Source organism: Corapipo altera, unplaced genomic scaffold (assembly GCF_003945725.1).
Source record: "Corapipo altera isolate COAL_440 unplaced genomic scaffold, ASM394572v1 1, whole genome shotgun sequence".
NCBI classification, from domain to species: domain Eukaryota; kingdom Metazoa; phylum Chordata; class Aves; order Passeriformes; family Pipridae; genus Corapipo; species Corapipo altera.
The window spans coordinates 17,827,554-17,845,247 of NW_020884873.1; the positions used below are offsets into that span (position 1 = coordinate 17,827,554).

Here is a 17,694-nt window from a genome sequence, read left to right on the forward strand (position 1 = left end):
GGGGTGGAGGCGTGGCCTCCTGCGGGAGAGGCGGGGTGCGGTGCTTTTCCGCTCTCGCCATTGGTCAGTGTGGCTATAGTGGGCGGGGTCTCCCGGTGAGTGGCGGTTGTTTGGGAGTGGGCGGGGCCGGCTGTCGCGGGCGCTGCGTCTGTCGTGACTCGGGCGCGCCCCTCGGGCGGCGGTGCCACGGGAGTCATGGCGGGGTGGGGGTCATTCTACCGGGGTGAGGGGCCCGAGGACGAGGAGGAGGAGGAGGAGCAGCAGCAGGAGGAGGACGGGACTGAGGCGGTCGGTAAGGGCCCCTCGCCCGCTCACAGAGGGCAGCCCGGGGCCCGATGCCTGCCCGCGGGGGTCCGCGGGCGGAGGGGTCGCTGCTAAAACTGTTTACTCCCGCTCTATAGCGGACCACAGGTTCGCGGGCCGGGACAGCCTCATCTTCTTGGTGGATGCCTCCAAGGCCATGTTTGAGTCCGACGGGGACGCAGAAACTCCCTTCGACATGACCATGCAGGTAAGGTTCGATGAACTGCTACTTGCCAAAGACCAAACTTTCACACCCTTTACTGCGAGTTACTTTTTTCATATTTTACCCTGTGTGCGTTTTTTTTAGTGCATCCGGAATGTGTATACCAGCAAAATTATCAGTAGTGACAGGGACCTGTTAAGTGTTGTGTTCTATGGTACAGAAAACAACAAGAACTCAGCAGATTTCAAGCACATCTATGTTCTTCAGGAGCTGGACAATCCAGGTAAAGTGCTATGAAGATCGTGTAAAGATGGTGTGAGGAAATTTGTGTAGTAGTAGCATTGTCAGTAACCGATCTCTTTAAAATCAGAGTTATTGGATAAATAAGTTCTTGTTACTGAAATCTGTTGGTGGCAGTGGGGATAGATTTAGAAATTTTTGGAAACCTTAGAAACTTTGTGAGAGCTTAGCTTTTTCTCTTGTAGTTGGTTCAGATCCTTTTTCTGTTTCTGTTTTAACGTGGTGGTTCACCTGCTGTCTGCTAAACCTAGGAGGATCTCAAGAGAACTCATGAATGCCCATCATGTGTCTGCTGCACTTCAGAAAAGTGCATGTCCATGCTAGGGCACATGGATTCCAGCTGATGATGAATATCACAGAATGGCTGAGATTGGATGGGATTTCCAACCCTCCTGCTCAAGCAGGGTCAGCTAGAACAGGTGGTCCAACATGCTAGCCTGTTTGGGGTGCTCCGTCTCTTGTTTTCATAAGTTCTGCAATTCTTGAATTTCACTCTTTCATTTTCTTAGAATGACATAGCATATGCTTGATAACAAGTGCCAATTGCTGAATTGGAAAAGGCAGTAGGAGGAGTGCAAAGAATTGCATGCTAGTGGAATCTTGACGGTGGAGTCTTGTGGGGGGATTTTGGCTACAACTTTTAATAGCAGCCTTTATTTCTGAGGAGGTTTGGTTTAATTTTCTTCACTAGGGGGTGCAGGTTTAATGACACAGGGGCAGCAAACTGCCATATGCTTCTTGTTCATCCTTTTTCCTCCTCCTTCCCTGCTTGCTCTTTTCCCCCTTTCAGAAACAGTAACCTCACCATACTGATAAAAACAGCACAGGTGAAAGGTGGGTGTTGTTAAAAAGGAGGAGAATTGTGTATTTTCTGCCCCTGGAGAGCAGTGTGCTCTAGAGAAGGAGGAAATACTAGAATTAGTTATTATGGAGTACATAATTACGAACACTTATGCTATTAATTAAAGGGCAGCTAAGGAGATGAAAATAAAATAGTAAAGGGAGGGGAAGACATTTTCAGATGAGATTTCAAAAGTGCTGTAGAGTTTAAGTGAAGGAAAAGGGAGCGGCTCTGCAGAATGCAGTAGCTCCCTTTGTAGCGTAGTGGGAGCAAAGAGAATGTGCTGTTAGGCAGGTGGGAAAAGGAGTCATTGTTGGGCTGGAGTAATTGTCAGAGATGTAACAAGGCCTAAATGTCGCTGTGCTCCCTGTGGTGATCTATAGGGCTGTGTCTGACCTGTGCATGGATTCTCTCTGACATGAGAGGCAAGGAAGGAGGAGAAGCACTCCACCTTCCCAGCATGCTGTGGAGATGCCCAGTGTATTTCAGGCTCTTCTCCTTTCTCTGGTGGTGCAGCAGTCTGCTGTGCCTCCGCAGCTGGTGCCATTGCTGCCTTTCCCGCTGACCCCTTGTCTTTTCAGTGTGAAGGATTTGCAATACTTTGATCCCTGCCTGTTTCCCTTCCCAAAAGGAAGAGTCCACAGTGGTATCAGGGCACTTTGTGTCCTCTTGGCCCTCGTAGGTGCTTTGTGATACTGCAAATGTGAGGTGATGCTGAACAGTTTTCTCAGCCAGGTGTTGCAAGGGCACTGCCACAGAGGTGCCAGGGACAGTACTTGGACATCAGCAGCAAGGGACTCCACGTGCATGTTTAGAAGAGCTCGTGGTACATCTTTCAGTATTTCTAATGCATGTGAATGCTGTTACCTCCTTAGGTGCAAAGCGTGTTCTAGAGCTGGACCAATACAGGGGAGATGAAGGACGAGCACTTTTCCGTGAGAGCTTTGGCCACAACGCTGACTATTCCCTGGGGGAGGCGCTCTGGGCCTGCTCTAATCTCTTCAGTGATGTCCGAGTCAGGCTGAGCCACAAAAGGATCATGCTCTTCACCAACGAGGATGACCCTCATGCCAATGACAGTGCTAAAGCCAAGCTGGCCAGGACCAGAGCTGGTGATCTGAGAGACACAGGTCATTATTTTCCCCTTTAATTTCAGGCAGTAAACCATGTTGTATCCTCACAGCAGATGTTAACTGCCTTGCAATTTTGTAATGGAAAAAGAATGTAAAATCATCAGAACTGGGTAATCTTTCTGAAGTTTTCTAAAAATTAGAAAGTCTGTTATCTGATCTGCAATCCAATAACTAGCACTTATTTTCTAGGATCTCTTCTTCTGCGTTGTTAGCATAAATTGGGACATGAGAGGGCCAAGAAAAGCAAACTTTTTGTTGTACCATTTTCCAGGAAGGGAATAATAACACAAAGTTAACACAAAAGAAAAACTACTTTAATAGCTTCATTTTGAATTAGCTGAAGGACATCAACCTGAGCTCAGAGGTTAGACATCAAGTGCTTTGTTAGTTCAACTATGTAGCTGAGATAACCAGTGTTTTTGGAGTTCAGCAGATGTCCTGGATCTGTGAGGCTTCCTTAACCCTGAGGCCCTATAACTAAAGGAAAGGGGATTTTCTGAACTCATTACTTACTTCTATGCTTGAGGTAAGATTGTGTTTTATAAGAGCTCGTCAGAGCTGTTTCATACACAATACTGTCCAGATTCTTAATTAGGGAGGAATGATTTTCTATGCTGCATTATTTTCACTGAAATTAAAGAACGCCTTTTGCCTTTTTCCCTAGAAAATTTCGCATCTGGTGCAGATGACAATTTGGAGCTCATTCTTGCTTAAATTATTTGGGTAGATAAAGAAATCTGGGAGTGCTGAGAAACGTGATAATGTAAGTAAAAAGCAGTTTCCGATTCTCCTCTTATCTCTCACATTGTTTCTAGGTATCATCCTGGACTTGATGCATTTGAAGAAGCCTGGAGGGTTCGATATCTCTTTGTTCTACAGGGATATTATAAATGTAGCAGAGGATGAGGACCTTGGGATCCAGCCCAAGGAGTCAGAGAAACTGGAACATCTCATGAAGAAAGTACGAGCAAAGGAGACGAAGAAACGGGCTTTAGTGAGGTTTGTGCCTAGTTATGATACATCATTCAGTGGAGGCACCAGATGTCATTTTTAGACTGCGTCTCACCTTCCTCTTCTGAAATGATTGGTTCTTAATGGCATCAGCGCTTACATTCCTTAGTTCAAGATTGGTGTTTCTTCCATAGCTTGCAAGGATATTTGTCCTTGGTGGATGAGAAGAGCAGAGAGTGAAGCTAGGTCTCCTTTTTTGCTCCGTGTGGCATTTCCTGTATTGAACTTGAAATGATCATTTGTCAAAAAATTATATCATTGCCAAATACTTACCTGAAAATCTGCAACATGGGAAATAGTTTATAGTGAAACCTGATTGAAATGAGGCTTTTTTTGCTAATGTTAACTTTAAAAAATTGATCTGAACGTGACTAGTGGGTTTTTTGGCCCATTATTAAATAGTTATATGTGGCCATTCTGTCTAGGCGCTGTGGATTCATACAGCCTTGACATTTCTGATCTCCTACTGAAAGATTAGAGATACTTACAGAGGATTAAAGGGATCTTGACAAAGCAGATAGAAAGTATTTTTGGAACCACGTACTTTGTAATGGTTGTTTTTTTAATGAGTGATTTCATAGCAGAATGATCTGGAAGCACAGTAAGGGAATGAACTTCAAGGCCTAGTGTTTATTTTTTTAATAAATATTTAAAAAGTATCCCAAACTGAGTTGCTGCCGTTGCCATTCTTCTCCCACTGACAGCTTTATTTTGCTTTTCTGAGAATGTTTATGAAGTTTTCAAATAACTGGGGAGGAATAATTTTGTACTTGTGATACCTTTTGGAAGAGGGAAAGTAACATTCATAGTAATTCACTTTTCTGCTCTCGGAACTTGAAGATGTTTCTAATTTTAAGCCTTTACTTCTGAATTTTTCTCTGACTTCTGATTTAATTTTTTCTTGAATCATGATATTGTCTTGATGGCGTTCTTCTGGGGGCTTCTTCATTTTGCATGAACAGCTGTAAGAATTCAGAGTTCATGTTACGTTAAGCACAAGTGGGGTACCCAAATGTGAACTTATCCTGTGCTCCACTTGAGCATAGCTGCCCTTCCAAGTGAAAAAAAGCTGAAAGAAATATGGTAATTTTTTTGTGTTTAGATGATTTTTATGACCAGAAATGACGACGTTGCAAGAATATCTTTATACAAGTGAGATTATGACTCAAGTGATAGTATGTTTCCAAGCATACCTGTGATTTTCGGGGAGGAGAACTGGAGGAAGTCAGAGAAAATAAGTTATCTGTGGAGGTGACTTTCTTTTGCAAGTGTCTCAACCCTGTATCTGCTTTTTACACAGGTTAAATCTGTATCTGAGCAATGATCTGGCGCTTTCTGTTGGTGTTTACAACCTTATTCAAAAAGCTTACAAGCCATATCCAGTGAAGCTTTATCGAGAAACTAATGAACCAGTTAAAACAAAAACAAGAACGTTTAATGGAAAAACAGGCAGTTTGCTCCTGCCTAGTGACACAAAAAGGGCTCAGGTAACGTACTGATTATATGCCTGTTTTTTCCCGTCTCTATGATGTGTGTGGAAGATGCCTATTTTCTTGCTGCTTTTGTTTGTATTCCACTTTCAAGATGAGATGCAGAAATACTTGCATCTGTATGTCCCTGGGGACAACCTGGTCACATTGTGAGCTCTGTAGAGGAAGAGTGGGTTGTATCTCTGGCCTGACTGTCAGGGAAAAAGCATAGCTGCTGGTGAAAGTGCACTCAGGAACTCGGGTATTTTCTTTCTTTGAGGCAGAACTAGGTTGTCAGAGCCTGACCTTATGTGACCCTGTGTGATCACTGCTGCTGTTACCTGTTGATTCATTAGGAACAGATTTTGTCCGTTTTGTTAAACATTGAAGTGTGAATCACAGGGGGAGTTGGAGTGCTTTTCCAAACAAAAGGCATGTTACCTTTGGAGTTTTTTGTTACATTTTTCTTTACTTTGCCTTCCTGCTTGATAGTTTGGCTGATGTAAATTGAATGTCCCATTCCGTTCAGGCACAACCTTATTTCAAAGCAGGTTATGCAGTTGCTAGGTATACTGTCACAAGTGCATTTTTCGTGTCCTTCCTTGCTAAAGGCTCTTAAAGTTTTTGTCTTAACATGAAATATTAAGTTTATTTATACTGGACGTTAGTTTCTTGAAATAAAGTACAGGAGATAAACAGAAAGCTTTGCATTAAGCCCTGATTTCTAACTTCAGCAGCTGGACTATAACATGGTTTTGATTTTGGATGCTTGAGCAATGCTTTAGAAGTGTTGTTTCTTAGTCACTGTTTCTACCAGGAGTAGGCAGCTGATGTGCATCTGCTGAAGCAAGTTTAGAATTGGGCAGGACCTCTGAAAAGGTCTAACCCAGCCCAGAGCAAGACTCACAAAACCAGTTCAGGTTGCTCAGTGTTTGTTTGGGACAGCTCTGAAGAACATCAAAGAGGAGATGTGACAGCCTCTCTGTACCAGGGCTTACCCATTGTCTTAGTAAAGTGCATTTTGCTAATGTTCAGATAGAATTTCCCTTGGGATAATGGTCACAGTCTGGGACTTGCCGTTTTGGTGTGCACTAATGACAAGTTTACTCTGTCTTGTTCTATAACCCTCTTTTCAGTAGTGGAAGACAGCACTTGCATCCTCTTCCAATCCCGTCCCCTTCTCCCCCAGTTTTCTTTATACTGGCAGCACTATCATCTGCTCTTCCCTGTTGTAGACATACGGAAACCGACAGATTGTGCTGGAGAAAGAGGAAACAGAAGAATTAAAACGGTTTGATTCTCCGGGTTTGTTTCTGATTGGCTTCAAACCACTTTCAGTGCTAAAACAGCACCACCACATCAGGCCCTCTCAGTTCATCTATCCTGAGGAGTCCTTGGTGAGGGGTAAGTAAAGATGGTAAGAGAAGATTCACCACCTTGCATTAGGCTAATGAGCTGATTCACTGTGTGTTTGAGTGGGGATCACTGAGTGTAAAAGCTTTGACTAACTTAAAAACTTGCTATTGTTAAGAAGAACTGAATTAACTGTTACTGCCTCTCTCAGCTGCAGTTATTTGTTGTTCTCTCCAGTAGCAGAAGTAGCAGGCTTCATGTTTCATCCATCATGACAAGCAGCTAAAGATGTAGTTCCAAAACACTTGATTTTGTCATTCATGAAAGTGGAGGATCCTAGTACCTGAAAAGGAGGCAAAGATGCTTTAAAAAAACACAAATGAAAAACAAACCTCAAAATAGTGAAAATAATTGCTGGTTTTAAGTCCATATCTGCTAAGACTGGAAACATGATACTCAGGAAGTATTGTTGAATTAACAGCACTTTATGGTCTTGTAAAGAGAGAAGGAGAGGATGTTTAGGACTGCTTGTTTCCCCCTTTTTATGTGTATGCATAAGTCTACTTATCTAAAAATTCCAGGCTGCAACTATGAAGAAAAAATCTCTAGCTCCTCAACCTACCAGTGGATAAAGTGGGCTGAGTTATGACCAGATGCTTTGCAGTGTCTGACTAAAGAAGAACCTTTTTGCTAGCTTCTCCAGCTTCGCAGTTTCCTGACTCAAACACATTACTTATATGTCAGTCTTTTTCTGACCACCATATCTGGTAAAATACAAAGCAAATGTGTGCCTCAGGAGGAGTACTGAAGTCTGAATTCTTAGTGTGTTACTTCTGCAAAAAGGTCCTATGATGTGTTGCTTCTCTGATATCCCACGAAACAGAAAAAGACTTTGTAGATTGCTGTTTCCAAATTTCACTGTATTTCATTGCTCAGATGCTGGTGATTTCGTTTCTTTCACCAGAGCTCTCTCTGCTCCGTCAGGACAGACACACTGACACACTGACATTGTCCATTTCGAGGGTTCTCCCTTCCAAAATTCGATTTTTACTTCTGAAGTATTGCAAGCATTCCAAAGAAGTCCCAGGTTTTGAAACTGTAATATCTAGGGTTATATTCCTGAATAGAGGAGAAAAGCTGTCAGTCTGACCAATCCGCTCTTTACTTTGCAGGGAGTACAACACTATTTAATGCCTTGCTGATGAAATGCTTGGAGAGGGAGATGATGATGCTGTGCAGATACACTGTTCGCCGGAACACTCCTCCTCGCTTTGTGGCCCTGATTCCTCAGGAGGAAGAGGTGGATGAGCAGAAAGTACAGATAGCCCCTCCAGGTATGGGAAGGGATGCCTCCTTTCCCTACGCAATTGGATGCAGTCAGCATAATAGCGTCCTGTATTGAGTGAAAATAATCTTAGCACCACTCCCCTTAAAACTGGGGAAAGCCCTTTCCAACATCTGTTTTCTTCAGTTTTGTTGTTGTAAGCATCTGATATTGAATCTGTTTTTAAAACCCCAGTTGCATCAGTGCTTGCTCAGGTTTGACCTGGCTACAGTGTTTTCCCTGCCTCCTACCTCTTTTTAGCAAATTCAAGGAACTGACATAAAAATTAAAAGCCTTTTTTTCTGTTTGGTGACTAGGCAGAGTGTCTTTCCTTGAATTTTATCCTTGAATAGATTTTGAAGTATTAAATAAATAATCTCGCATATTGAGCCTCACACCTCATCAGCTGAGTGGGGAATGATTAGGGAGCAAAGGCAGACTCCTGCTTTTTTGCATTTTCTCACCTCTTTAAGTGGAAAACATCTTTTGGGAGAATGTAAAGTAGGGAAATAAATCTGCTTGTGTACAAAGTGAAGCGTTTCAGAATAACATGTGGACAATACATAATTTTCAAACAAGTCTTTTTCAAACTCATATCTCGTAAGGTGGGCAAAAAGCAACTCCCCAGTATCCAACACATAAAAAGCAACTCACCAGTATCCAACTCTTTGCTATGCATTTAGTTTGGATCTCTTTTACAAAGCCATTAGTGTGATGTTGGTTATATACATTGAGATTGGGATTGAGTGTCATGCTGTAGGTACTGGGAAGTATTATAGATTGCTGTTGTTTACAACAAAACAGCTAGCTAGTTCAGAGTCATCAGACTTAGATAATAACCATCTTGGTCTTTCCCATAAATTATTGTTTTGAGGCTGGCCTTCTGTATAACTGTTCTCTTACTCCTTCTCTTCTGTATAGGTTTCCACATAATTTTTCTGCCATATGCAGATGACAAAAGGAATGTTGATTTTACAGAAAATGTGCCAGCCAGTCAAGAGCAGGTGGACAAAATGAAGGAAATAATTCAAAAACTCCGGTTCAAATACAGGTACACGGAGATAAATAACGTGGAGGGGAGTGGTATGAGGAAGAAAACACAACTATTGCTTGCTCTATTGCACACATTGTTCAGCTGTTGTGTGCTGAATTTGAAGAGATGAGATTTTGATATATTTTGAGAGAAATTGCTTCTCATTGCAGTAGCTTTGTCCAAACTTTATTCTTAATCAGTCTGGATACCCAGGCACCATAATGCTTTATGTAGCACGTTCTGGAGTTCTTTATAGAATTTCTCTTGTTCTCTGGGCTGTTGTTATTTGTTGCAGAGGTATCACATTTTATTGTGGTTCTGAAACTCTATTGCAGATCAGACGTGGATCGTTTCCATTAGAGCACTTTAGAAAGAATAGCTAGGCCATTTTTTCATTATAGCTAGGATAAATGCTATGAAGTACTTTATGGGAGAGTTTTTCCTAGATATGTGGAAACTACCATAACTGTTATTAAAGTAGAATGCCACTGTCTCCTTTTGTCTTATCCACCTTTCTGACTCTCGCACAGCATTCTAATGTGGTTGATTCATGACAGGATAGTGATTCAGCAGGTAAATTGAAAAGAGGAAAAGCAGTTCTGATGTGATGGATTGTTTTGTGGGAAAGAGGGCAGTTTTATTTTGCAGTAAGTTGGTGGTAGATCTTAAGTGTTTTGTCTGTCTTCTTGGCAGCATGCATTGACATTTTGGGGGATTCTTGACAGGACTGACAGCTTTGAGAACCCGGTTTTGCAGCAGCACTTCAGGAATCTGGAGGCTTTAGCACTGGATATGCTGGAACCAGAACAAGCTGAGGATCTTACAAGTGAGAATTATTGGTGGATGCGAAGGGAGGTGGGAGACTGTTGACTTTGTTCTAAGTCAAATATGGGCTACTACAACCCCAAATGTCTTTTAAAAAACATTTTAGAATGTGTGGTTCCATGATGTAGCATTCTGGATGTGTCCATTCTGAAATACTGAAACTGTACTTTCTAATGCTGTCACTTTTAAGGTAGAGAAGAAATTGCTTACTTTACCATCCAAAATGAAAATTGAATCACCTTTTTCCTGTGGTGACAAATGTTTTCTCTGAAATTCCTCTCTTCAAGATTCTCATTAATACTTCAGTCTGATAAATGGGCAGAATTAAGAGAATTATTCTACTGGGGGCCATTGTGCCACCGTGTGGCTGTGAGAGTTTATTATGTAAGAATATCTGCTCCTGAAGGGGAATTTTTTTTAAAATTATGAAATGGTCTTAACAAACAATCTAAGTCCCTCTGCTAACTGTCTTAGAAATACATGACAGAAACAAGCTGTTCTGCCCCAAACTACTTGCAACCTTTGATAGTAACCTGTTGTATTTTAAAATTCTGAGGCTAGACCTGGTAGCAGTGTAATCAGGGAGAAGATCTTCTATGTCACTTCTACTGTGTAAGTTTTGTTCTGCATATATATATATATATACATATATATACATATATATATATATATCTTGCAGGGAAGTGTGTGAGTCCATTACATATGTATAATCACAGAATAGGTCAGGTCGGAAGGGACCACAGTGGGTCATGTGGTCCAACCTCCCTACTCAAGCAGGGTCATCCTAAAGCACATGGCACAGGATTATGTCTGAACAGTTCTTGAATTTCTCAAGTGAGGAGACTGCACACCCTCTCTGGACAACCTGTTCCAGTGCATGGTCACTCGCACAGTAAAGAAGTTCTTCCTCATGTTCAGGTGGAACTTCCTGTGTATCAATTCTTGCCCCTTGCCTCTTGTCCTGTTGCTTGACACCGCTGAGAAGAGCCTGGCTCGATCCTCTTGACACCCTCTCTTCAAATACTTACAGACATTGATAAGGTCCCCTCTCAGTCATCTCTTCTTGAGGCCTAACAGGCCCAGCTCTCTCAGCCTTTTCTCATAAGAGAGATGCTCCAGTCCCTTCATCATCTTTGTTGCCCTCTGCTAGACCTGCTCCAGGAGCTCTATGCCTCTCTTGTAGTGGGGAGCCAAGAACTGAACACAGCACTCCAGGTGTCCAAACTCTTCATATTACCAAGAGCTGTAAACTCTCATTTGGGAATATCGTAACACAGGTATTTGCATTTTACATGCTTGCAAGACGCTTGCAGACAAGTTATTACAGAAGCACAACTGTATCTGGTCATGGCCTTGTTTAGACTTTCCTGGGTTTGAGAGAGCAAATCTTTTATCTTTTGCCAGTGCCAAAGTATGAACAGATGAACCACAGGCTGGGCAACCTGGTAGAGGAGTTTAAGCAGCTGGTTTATCCCCCTGACTACAATCCTGAAGGGAAGGCTGTAAAGCGAAAACAAGGTAAGTAATGGTGGTGCAGACACAAAACATAGTGTCTATATGTGCAAGAATTGTGCAAGAATTCTCTTTACTGATCTCTGCAATGAAGTGAATTTATATCCAGTGTTGATTCTTAGAGAGTAGAGGATATTTTGGTATCCAATCAGAGAACTACTGGAATGAGAAACTGCAGAGTGAAGTATAGGAAGTGATGTGGGTAAATGACTGCAAAATATGTATATATAATTTTAGTAACTTTGTACTTTATGATAGAGTAGTAAAATCATTCATACTTTCAGTTTGTGTTGGTGAGGAAGCAGACTTTTATGCATAGGCAGTTCAGCAAGCCCAAGATGGGCATCTTTAGGGCTAAATGTGTGAGTAATGCTGAAGTACCCGTGTAGTTTGGGAGTCTATGAAATTCTGCATGAAGTGGGAGTGTCAGTTAGCTGAGTTCCCTGTGGAATCATTGCATTCTGCTGTCTCCATGAAAATCCCTTAAAAGTTTCATTTGGAGGGTGATCTTTCCGTCAGAATACAAAGTTTCACACTTCAGTTAAGATCACTCCTATCAATGAAATACTTACTACATGACTTACCTAGTGACACCTGTTTCTTAAAACATGGCAACCTGTGAATGTGTAGCTGTTAAAGTACCATGTGCTAATGGCCATTACCTGTGGTATGTATAAGAAATGTTGATGTCTTTCTATGAAGAAAGTTTTAAGAATCTTTGTGATCTAAAATTTGTCTTTCTAGCTTCTGATGACCAAACTGAGAAGAGGCCCAAGGTAGAAGTCTCAAAGGATGAGCTGCAGAGTCATGTGCAGAAGGGCACTCTGGGCAAGCTCACTGTACCTATTCTGAAGGAGGCATGCAGGCTTTTGGGGCTGAAGGGTGGAGGCAAGAAGCAGGAACTCATGGATGCTTTAATTGAATACTTTAAGGAGTGTTAAGCAGGAATGGAAGGCCGTGGTTGACTTCTGTCTGCTTGGAATGTTGGTTATCTTATGTGAATGCTGTATGTGTTTAATCCTGCTATGAAAGAGAAGGCAACTAAATGTTGCTGTATCTAGCAGTGGAAAAACTTTTTACTCATAGTTGTGGAACTTCTCTGCAAAGTTGGATTCTGCTGACAGTAGCCAAAGGCAGAATTAAATTCCCTGTGAACTCAGGTCTCCCACCGTACATGAACAGAGAGTTGTGCCTTCCTCATTTCTTAATAAAAGTTATTTTGGACTTCTTACTTTGAAAGTACCATGTTTGAATCATAAAGACAGCAAAACTCACTTCAGTGTAAGAAAACAGAATGATCTGTCTTAATGGCATCACATGAATTCAAGCCATCAGGTCCAGTCTGTGTGCTAACAGAGGGTGTAAATGTGGTGTATTACTCTTCGACTCTCCAGAACAGCTGGTTAGTATCAGTACTAGTAATCAAATTGGTGTTACCAAGATTACCAGCAGGACAAAAGGACAAAAAAGTCATTACTGGGAAACAGTAGCCAGTCCTTTGGGCAAAAAGCTAGCACTTTACAAAGCTGCACAGCCAGGTCTTCCATTTTTAAGTTGTAATAGCAGAAGCTGGTTTAAAAAAGGAAAAAAATTGTGTTCCCTAGAAGGCTGCAAGCACTTATCCCAGTTAAATTACTGAGATGGCATAGAGCTTTTCCACTTTTGTAGTGAGTATGAGTCAGACTGTTGTGCAGGCTTCTGTACTTGAGTCTGTGCTTTAAAAATAGAAAAAATAGTTGTGGAAAGTAGCTGTTAGGTACAATATTTTTACTTTTTTAATCATACTTGTGGAGACAGCAACTGGGGCTATGCTTTGGTTTTCTGCCTCTGCCACGTCCCATCTGTTTTGATGATGCAAGATGACTAAAACCAATAAACTGTTGTTGCCCTTGCTCTGTGAAACTACTAATTATTTAGTGAAACTCTTAACCTTATACGGGATGCAAACAGGATACCTGAGGTGTCCATTTTGGCCTGCATAGTGTTTTTAGTGTTCAGAGATTCCTGTGTTTGGCACACAAACTATTGGGCCATTTATTGAAGAGTTAAATCATATATTAAGGTCATGCTGGTGCTGTAGTGTGGCACATGTCTTGAAGCCAGCTGTGACCCCCCCCCCCACTGTGACTGCCCTAGCTGTGCCAGCACACTGCTCACTCCTACCTCCTCAGCTCCTGGAGAGAGCAGCTAGCCCATGTTGAGCTCTGCAGTGCGGAACCTATGTAATCTGTTACAATTGCAATCAGCCTGCATTATAGTAGTTATTTTTAATAAAGATTTGTCTAAGCAATCACTTTATTTTGCCCTTCGGCAAAAAAGCTACTGTAAATGCTTGTTTTAGCAAGGCTTGAATTGAACGCAGTGAAATAGTGAGACTATCCTGTCCCTAATTCTGTGAATTTAATTCCACAAATACCCTTATAAATTTCTCTTATGGCTTGCTAACCCCCTGGCACAGCACATCCCAGGCTTTGGATAATTGTGGCATGTTTGTTCTAGGTTATTAGATCTTCTTCCTGACCTTTTTTTTTATAACAGCAGGCTATCACATTAAGCAGAAGTTTAAAAGGGATAATGATGGAAGGCTTCAGAGCAGAAAAAGAAACAGTTTTGCTTGCTCAAGAATCCTTTATTTCTGCTCCTTTTGTGCTTTGTCTTACATCAGTTGTCTTGGTACAATAGGGCAAATCCTTGGCAAAGCTGTGGTTCTAAACACAACTAGCTCAACAGTCAGCATCAGTAGAAGGGAACAGCAGCCTTTCTAAACCTCATACAATTGAAAGGACTCTAAAAATACTTGTAATAAGTTCACAAGGATTACTGTTATCAGCCATTTACAAAAACATACAGACACGATGTCTTCAGTATTTCATGAGCTGATTTCAGGTATGAAGTTAGTGCCTCTGTGGAAACATTACAGGTAAATTTATTTTTGCCTTCTGCTGTTGCACCTATTGGTGTTACCTGTTGTTGTTTCCACACTACTTTGCTTTGGCATCCTGCAATAGGAACCAGGTTTGATATGGCCCATTCCAACACAGGGCTTTAGACACTTCTGTTCATAGCAGTAAGTGGATTATACAATATGCATTTAACTAAAGCTAGTTCAATAAAACCACCACTAATCCAGAATGCTGGTGGTGCTCCATGCTTTTCCAGAACAAATGATCTAGTATTCTCTTCTTGAGACACAAGTTGATTTATTTGAAAAATTACTTGCTGTCTGCTTCCTTGGCTGTGACTTACAGGGTTCATCTTCAGTCAGGTGACCACAGTGCAGTAGCTAAAAAGCATGACATACTTCTCATAATTATCAGCCAGATGTAGGGTACTCATCAGCCACAACAGACTGCCCTCTACCATGGGTTTTGTACTTCTCTAGGAAGCCCAAGCTCAATTATAACAGTCCATGGAAAGAAAAATGAAGGAGTATGAATTACTCCACTGCAACAGCCTTTAGGCAACCTCTGAGTAGTTTAGCTGTACAAGTAGAAACATTCCAGTTAGTTGCAAATGCTTCACCAAGGGAATGACAATTATATTTAGCTTTGTCAGCATTTTTATTTTTTTCTTAAAAAGTCAGTACTTAAAAATAATTGAGATAAAACATTTCCCCTTGTGTACTGCCATAAGATTTCTGCTCCCCATACATCTCTTAGAGAAGTCTTGTGTCTGGTTTCAAGAACAAGGGCTGTGCTATAAGTACCGATCTTGGCTCCATCTGCTGCTACACAGTAGCTGCTGCCCGCCTTATACACGGCCTACAATGCCCTGTCACTTAAGGTGGGGAACCCACAACCCTTTTCCTCAGCAGCCAAAACTGTTTGGAAACACAATTACTCACACTTGTTAGAGGCTGAAGCTTAGCAGAAATACTTCAACGCAGAGAAAGCTGATGGGTGGGTTAAAGAAGCCCTGAGCAGGCAGGGAAATAAGGGGGGCGGGGGACTTTTTCTTTCTTTTAAACATAAAAGAGGATACAGTTGTACGATCACTTTTCAAGAAGTAATACAAGGAGAATGAATGTGTTGGAGTAGAATAATAGAAAAGTGGGGAGATGGGGCAGAAACACTAAGAATTAAGCCATTATTAAACAAAAATGTGGCATTTTGAAACACTGATATCAAAACTATCATCTCAACTGAAGCTAAACATTAATGACCCCTAACTTCCACTTTCCTGTTCCACACACATTTAAACTCATGGGCACTTAGACCAACAGTCTTTCTATAGCTTGCTGGACAGACTGGATCTGAGGCTTTAGCTGTGATCCCTCCTTGATGGTGATGGAGCAGGCGATGACAGGCCGGGAAACGCCACACGCCCGGCCCAGGGCTTGCTTGGACCGCACAAACACATAAGGTACGTTCTTGTCCTCACAGAGAAGAGGGAGGTGCAGGATGATCTCCAAGGGCTCTGCATCTGCTGCCATCACAATGAACTCCGCAATCCCTCTGTTCAGTGTTTTGGTGGCTGTAAAAGAAACTGAAGAGTCAGTCTAAGTCCTTCTGGAAAGCACATCTAATGAAAAACAACTTTAGAAGATGCTGAAATTGGTATCAGTGGGAAGGAGAGCTCAAGGTAGCAGGAGGACAGCCAAAGGAAAGTGGTAGCTGTAGGGCCAGGGAAGGGGTTATTTGCAGGGCTGCTGGGGTGCTGTGCCCAGCACTGCCCTCAAGTGCAGTTGAGAGATTGACAAAGAAGCAAGGCCAGCCCAAGGCTGCTGATGGGTACAGGGTTGGAACCCACCATGAGGGGAGATTGAGGGAGCTGAGTTGGTTTAGCCTGGAGAAGAGAGGGCTGAGGTGGGAGTGGGGGCAGCATGGCTGCTGTCTTCTACTTCAGGGGGATTGCAGACAAGACGAAGCCACACTGTCCTTGTGAGTACACAGGAAAAAGCACAAGTTGCAGATTGTGACTGTTGCCTCAGTGAGATTCCAAGGGCATAGCGTAATTTTATATCCCCCATGCCATGAGAGGTGTTTAAGCCGTGGGACATGGGTCCTAAGAGAATACTGAGTTTCTATCCTTAGGGATTATGGTTTTTTAAAAAGTTTGACTAAGCAAAGCCCCAAGCAACTGTGAAGGGAGCCACTCCCTGAGCAGGCTGCACTAGAGGTACCCTTTAAATGCAAATCATTTTATGATTCTGAAGTGGCTAGACATCTGGTAATCCCAGTGCCACACCACTGAAGTATGCGCGATCTAGGACATGCACCAGGAACACAACTTAGAAATCTACCAGAACCGCACATAAATGTTGAAAAGATTACAACTTAATTCTGTCTCTGAAATATTGCTTAAGCAAGCTTGAAGGAGGAGGAAGAAGACACACACTTGCAATAGCCAGATCAATATAGAATGAGTGGTTCACAGCTAAAGAGAAAAGACTGTCTCTAGCCACAGCATCATCTCACAAAATCCTTGCAATGACTTCTAGCACACTTTGCAACACACAGGTCTCACCTTCATTGGCTCCCTTGCGTAGCTGCTTATAGTTGCAGGATTGCTGCACAAGATCCAGCAGTGTTTTGGTGAGCTGTGCATCAGCCAGCGGGTAAGCTTTGGGATTCACTTCTGCCTCACTCTAGAGAAAGAAAGTAGTAAGTATTACAACAGGAGCAAAGGGGGCTTTGTTCTGAGCAACACTGCACAGGCATCATGTCTATGACATACACTGATTAGTGGAGTCATATCACTGCTCTGCACATACAGCAGAAACTCCACTGCATAAATAAAGGGGATAAATAAGAAACATATCCCTCATATCAAAGTAAAGAGCATCTCTACTCACACATTCACACCCGACAAACCAGCAACAGTGAACTCACAGGGCAGTCTTCAGGCGTTCGCTACCACAAAGACTACATAAAACGAAGCGTTTCAGTGCACAAATTAACAATCTGATATAGGTTTTAAAGAAACTCCCAGGAGAGCACGTATCAGGTTTATTTCCGCAAATCAGAAGGAGCTTCTAAACGTGACCATCAGTGGTGGGACGGAACAGCAGCGAGGTCACAAGCGGTGTTGGCGGCCGACGCTGGCAGAACCGCGGCCCGTCCGGCCGGGGGTGACCCAGACGCCGAGTGTCCCGTCACCAGGTGCCCCCAGCACCGCCAGCGCCGCGGGTTCCGTCCCCCCGCCAGCAGCCGCACCCCGCCCGGCCTCCACGTGCTGCCCGCCGCGCGGCCGGGGAGGTGGCGACCCTCCGCCCCGGGCTCCCCGGAGGAGGAGGGGGAGGACAAGGAGAAGGAAAAGACAAGGAGAAGAGAAGGAGAAGGAGGAAGAGGAGGAGGCGAAGGCGGAGGCCAGGCCCCGACGCCACTCACCATGGCCGCGGCGCGTTCACTGCTGTGTGCCCGAGCGCGCTGCGGGGGAAGAGGCGGGAGCGATCCCGCCGCCGCCGGAAGGGAGGCGGGCCCGGGGC

At 43.0% G+C, this 17,694-nt stretch overlaps 2 protein-coding genes across 2 annotated transcripts; one reads left to right on the forward strand and one right to left on the reverse strand.

Moving 5' to 3' along the window:
* Nucleotides 1-156: 156 nt before the first annotated feature.
* On the forward strand, nt 157-12,506 carry XRCC6 (X-ray repair cross complementing 6). Its single transcript, XM_027655205.1, has 12 exons — nt 157-292; nt 402-511; nt 611-749; nt 2,483-2,737; nt 3,556-3,739; nt 5,052-5,238; nt 6,456-6,624; nt 7,746-7,907; nt 8,819-8,948; nt 9,656-9,756; nt 11,160-11,273; nt 12,012-12,506. Exons 1-12 carry the CDS (start codon nt 196-198, stop codon nt 12,206-12,208), a joined length of 1,845 nt encoding a protein of 614 aa, XP_027511006.1. The 5' UTR covers nt 157-195; the 3' UTR covers nt 12,209-12,506.
* A 1,369-nt stretch (nt 12,507-13,875) lies between these two features.
* SNU13 (small nuclear ribonucleoprotein 13) lies at nt 13,876-17,686 on the reverse strand. The gene is made up of 3 exons (XM_027655219.1): nt 17,597-17,686; nt 16,734-16,854; nt 13,876-15,740 (listed from the first exon to the last, which is right to left on the reverse strand). The coding sequence occupies exons 1-3, from the start codon at nt 17,597-17,599 to the stop codon at nt 15,478-15,480; spliced, it is 387 nt and encodes a 128-aa protein (XP_027511020.1). The 5' UTR covers nt 17,600-17,686; the 3' UTR covers nt 13,876-15,477.
* Between the last annotated feature and the right edge of the window lie 8 nt (nt 17,687-17,694).

Coding starts and splice junctions, on each gene's coding strand:
- XRCC6 (XM_027655205.1), top strand. CDS start 196: ATGGCGGGGTGGGGGTCATTCTACCGGGGTGAGGGGCCCGAGGACGAG. Junction 512..610: donor CCTTCGACATGACCATGCAG/GTAAGGTTCGAT, acceptor CGTTTTTTTTAG/TGCATCCGGAATGTGTATAC. Junction 9,757..11,159: donor ACAAGCTGAGGATCTTACAA/GTGAGAATTATT, acceptor ATCTTTTGCCAG/TGCCAAAGTATGAACAGATG.
- SNU13 (XM_027655219.1), bottom strand. Junction 15,741..16,733: donor ACGCAAGGGAGCCAATGAAG/GTGAGACCTGTG, acceptor TTTCTTTTACAG/CCACCAAAACACTGAACAGA.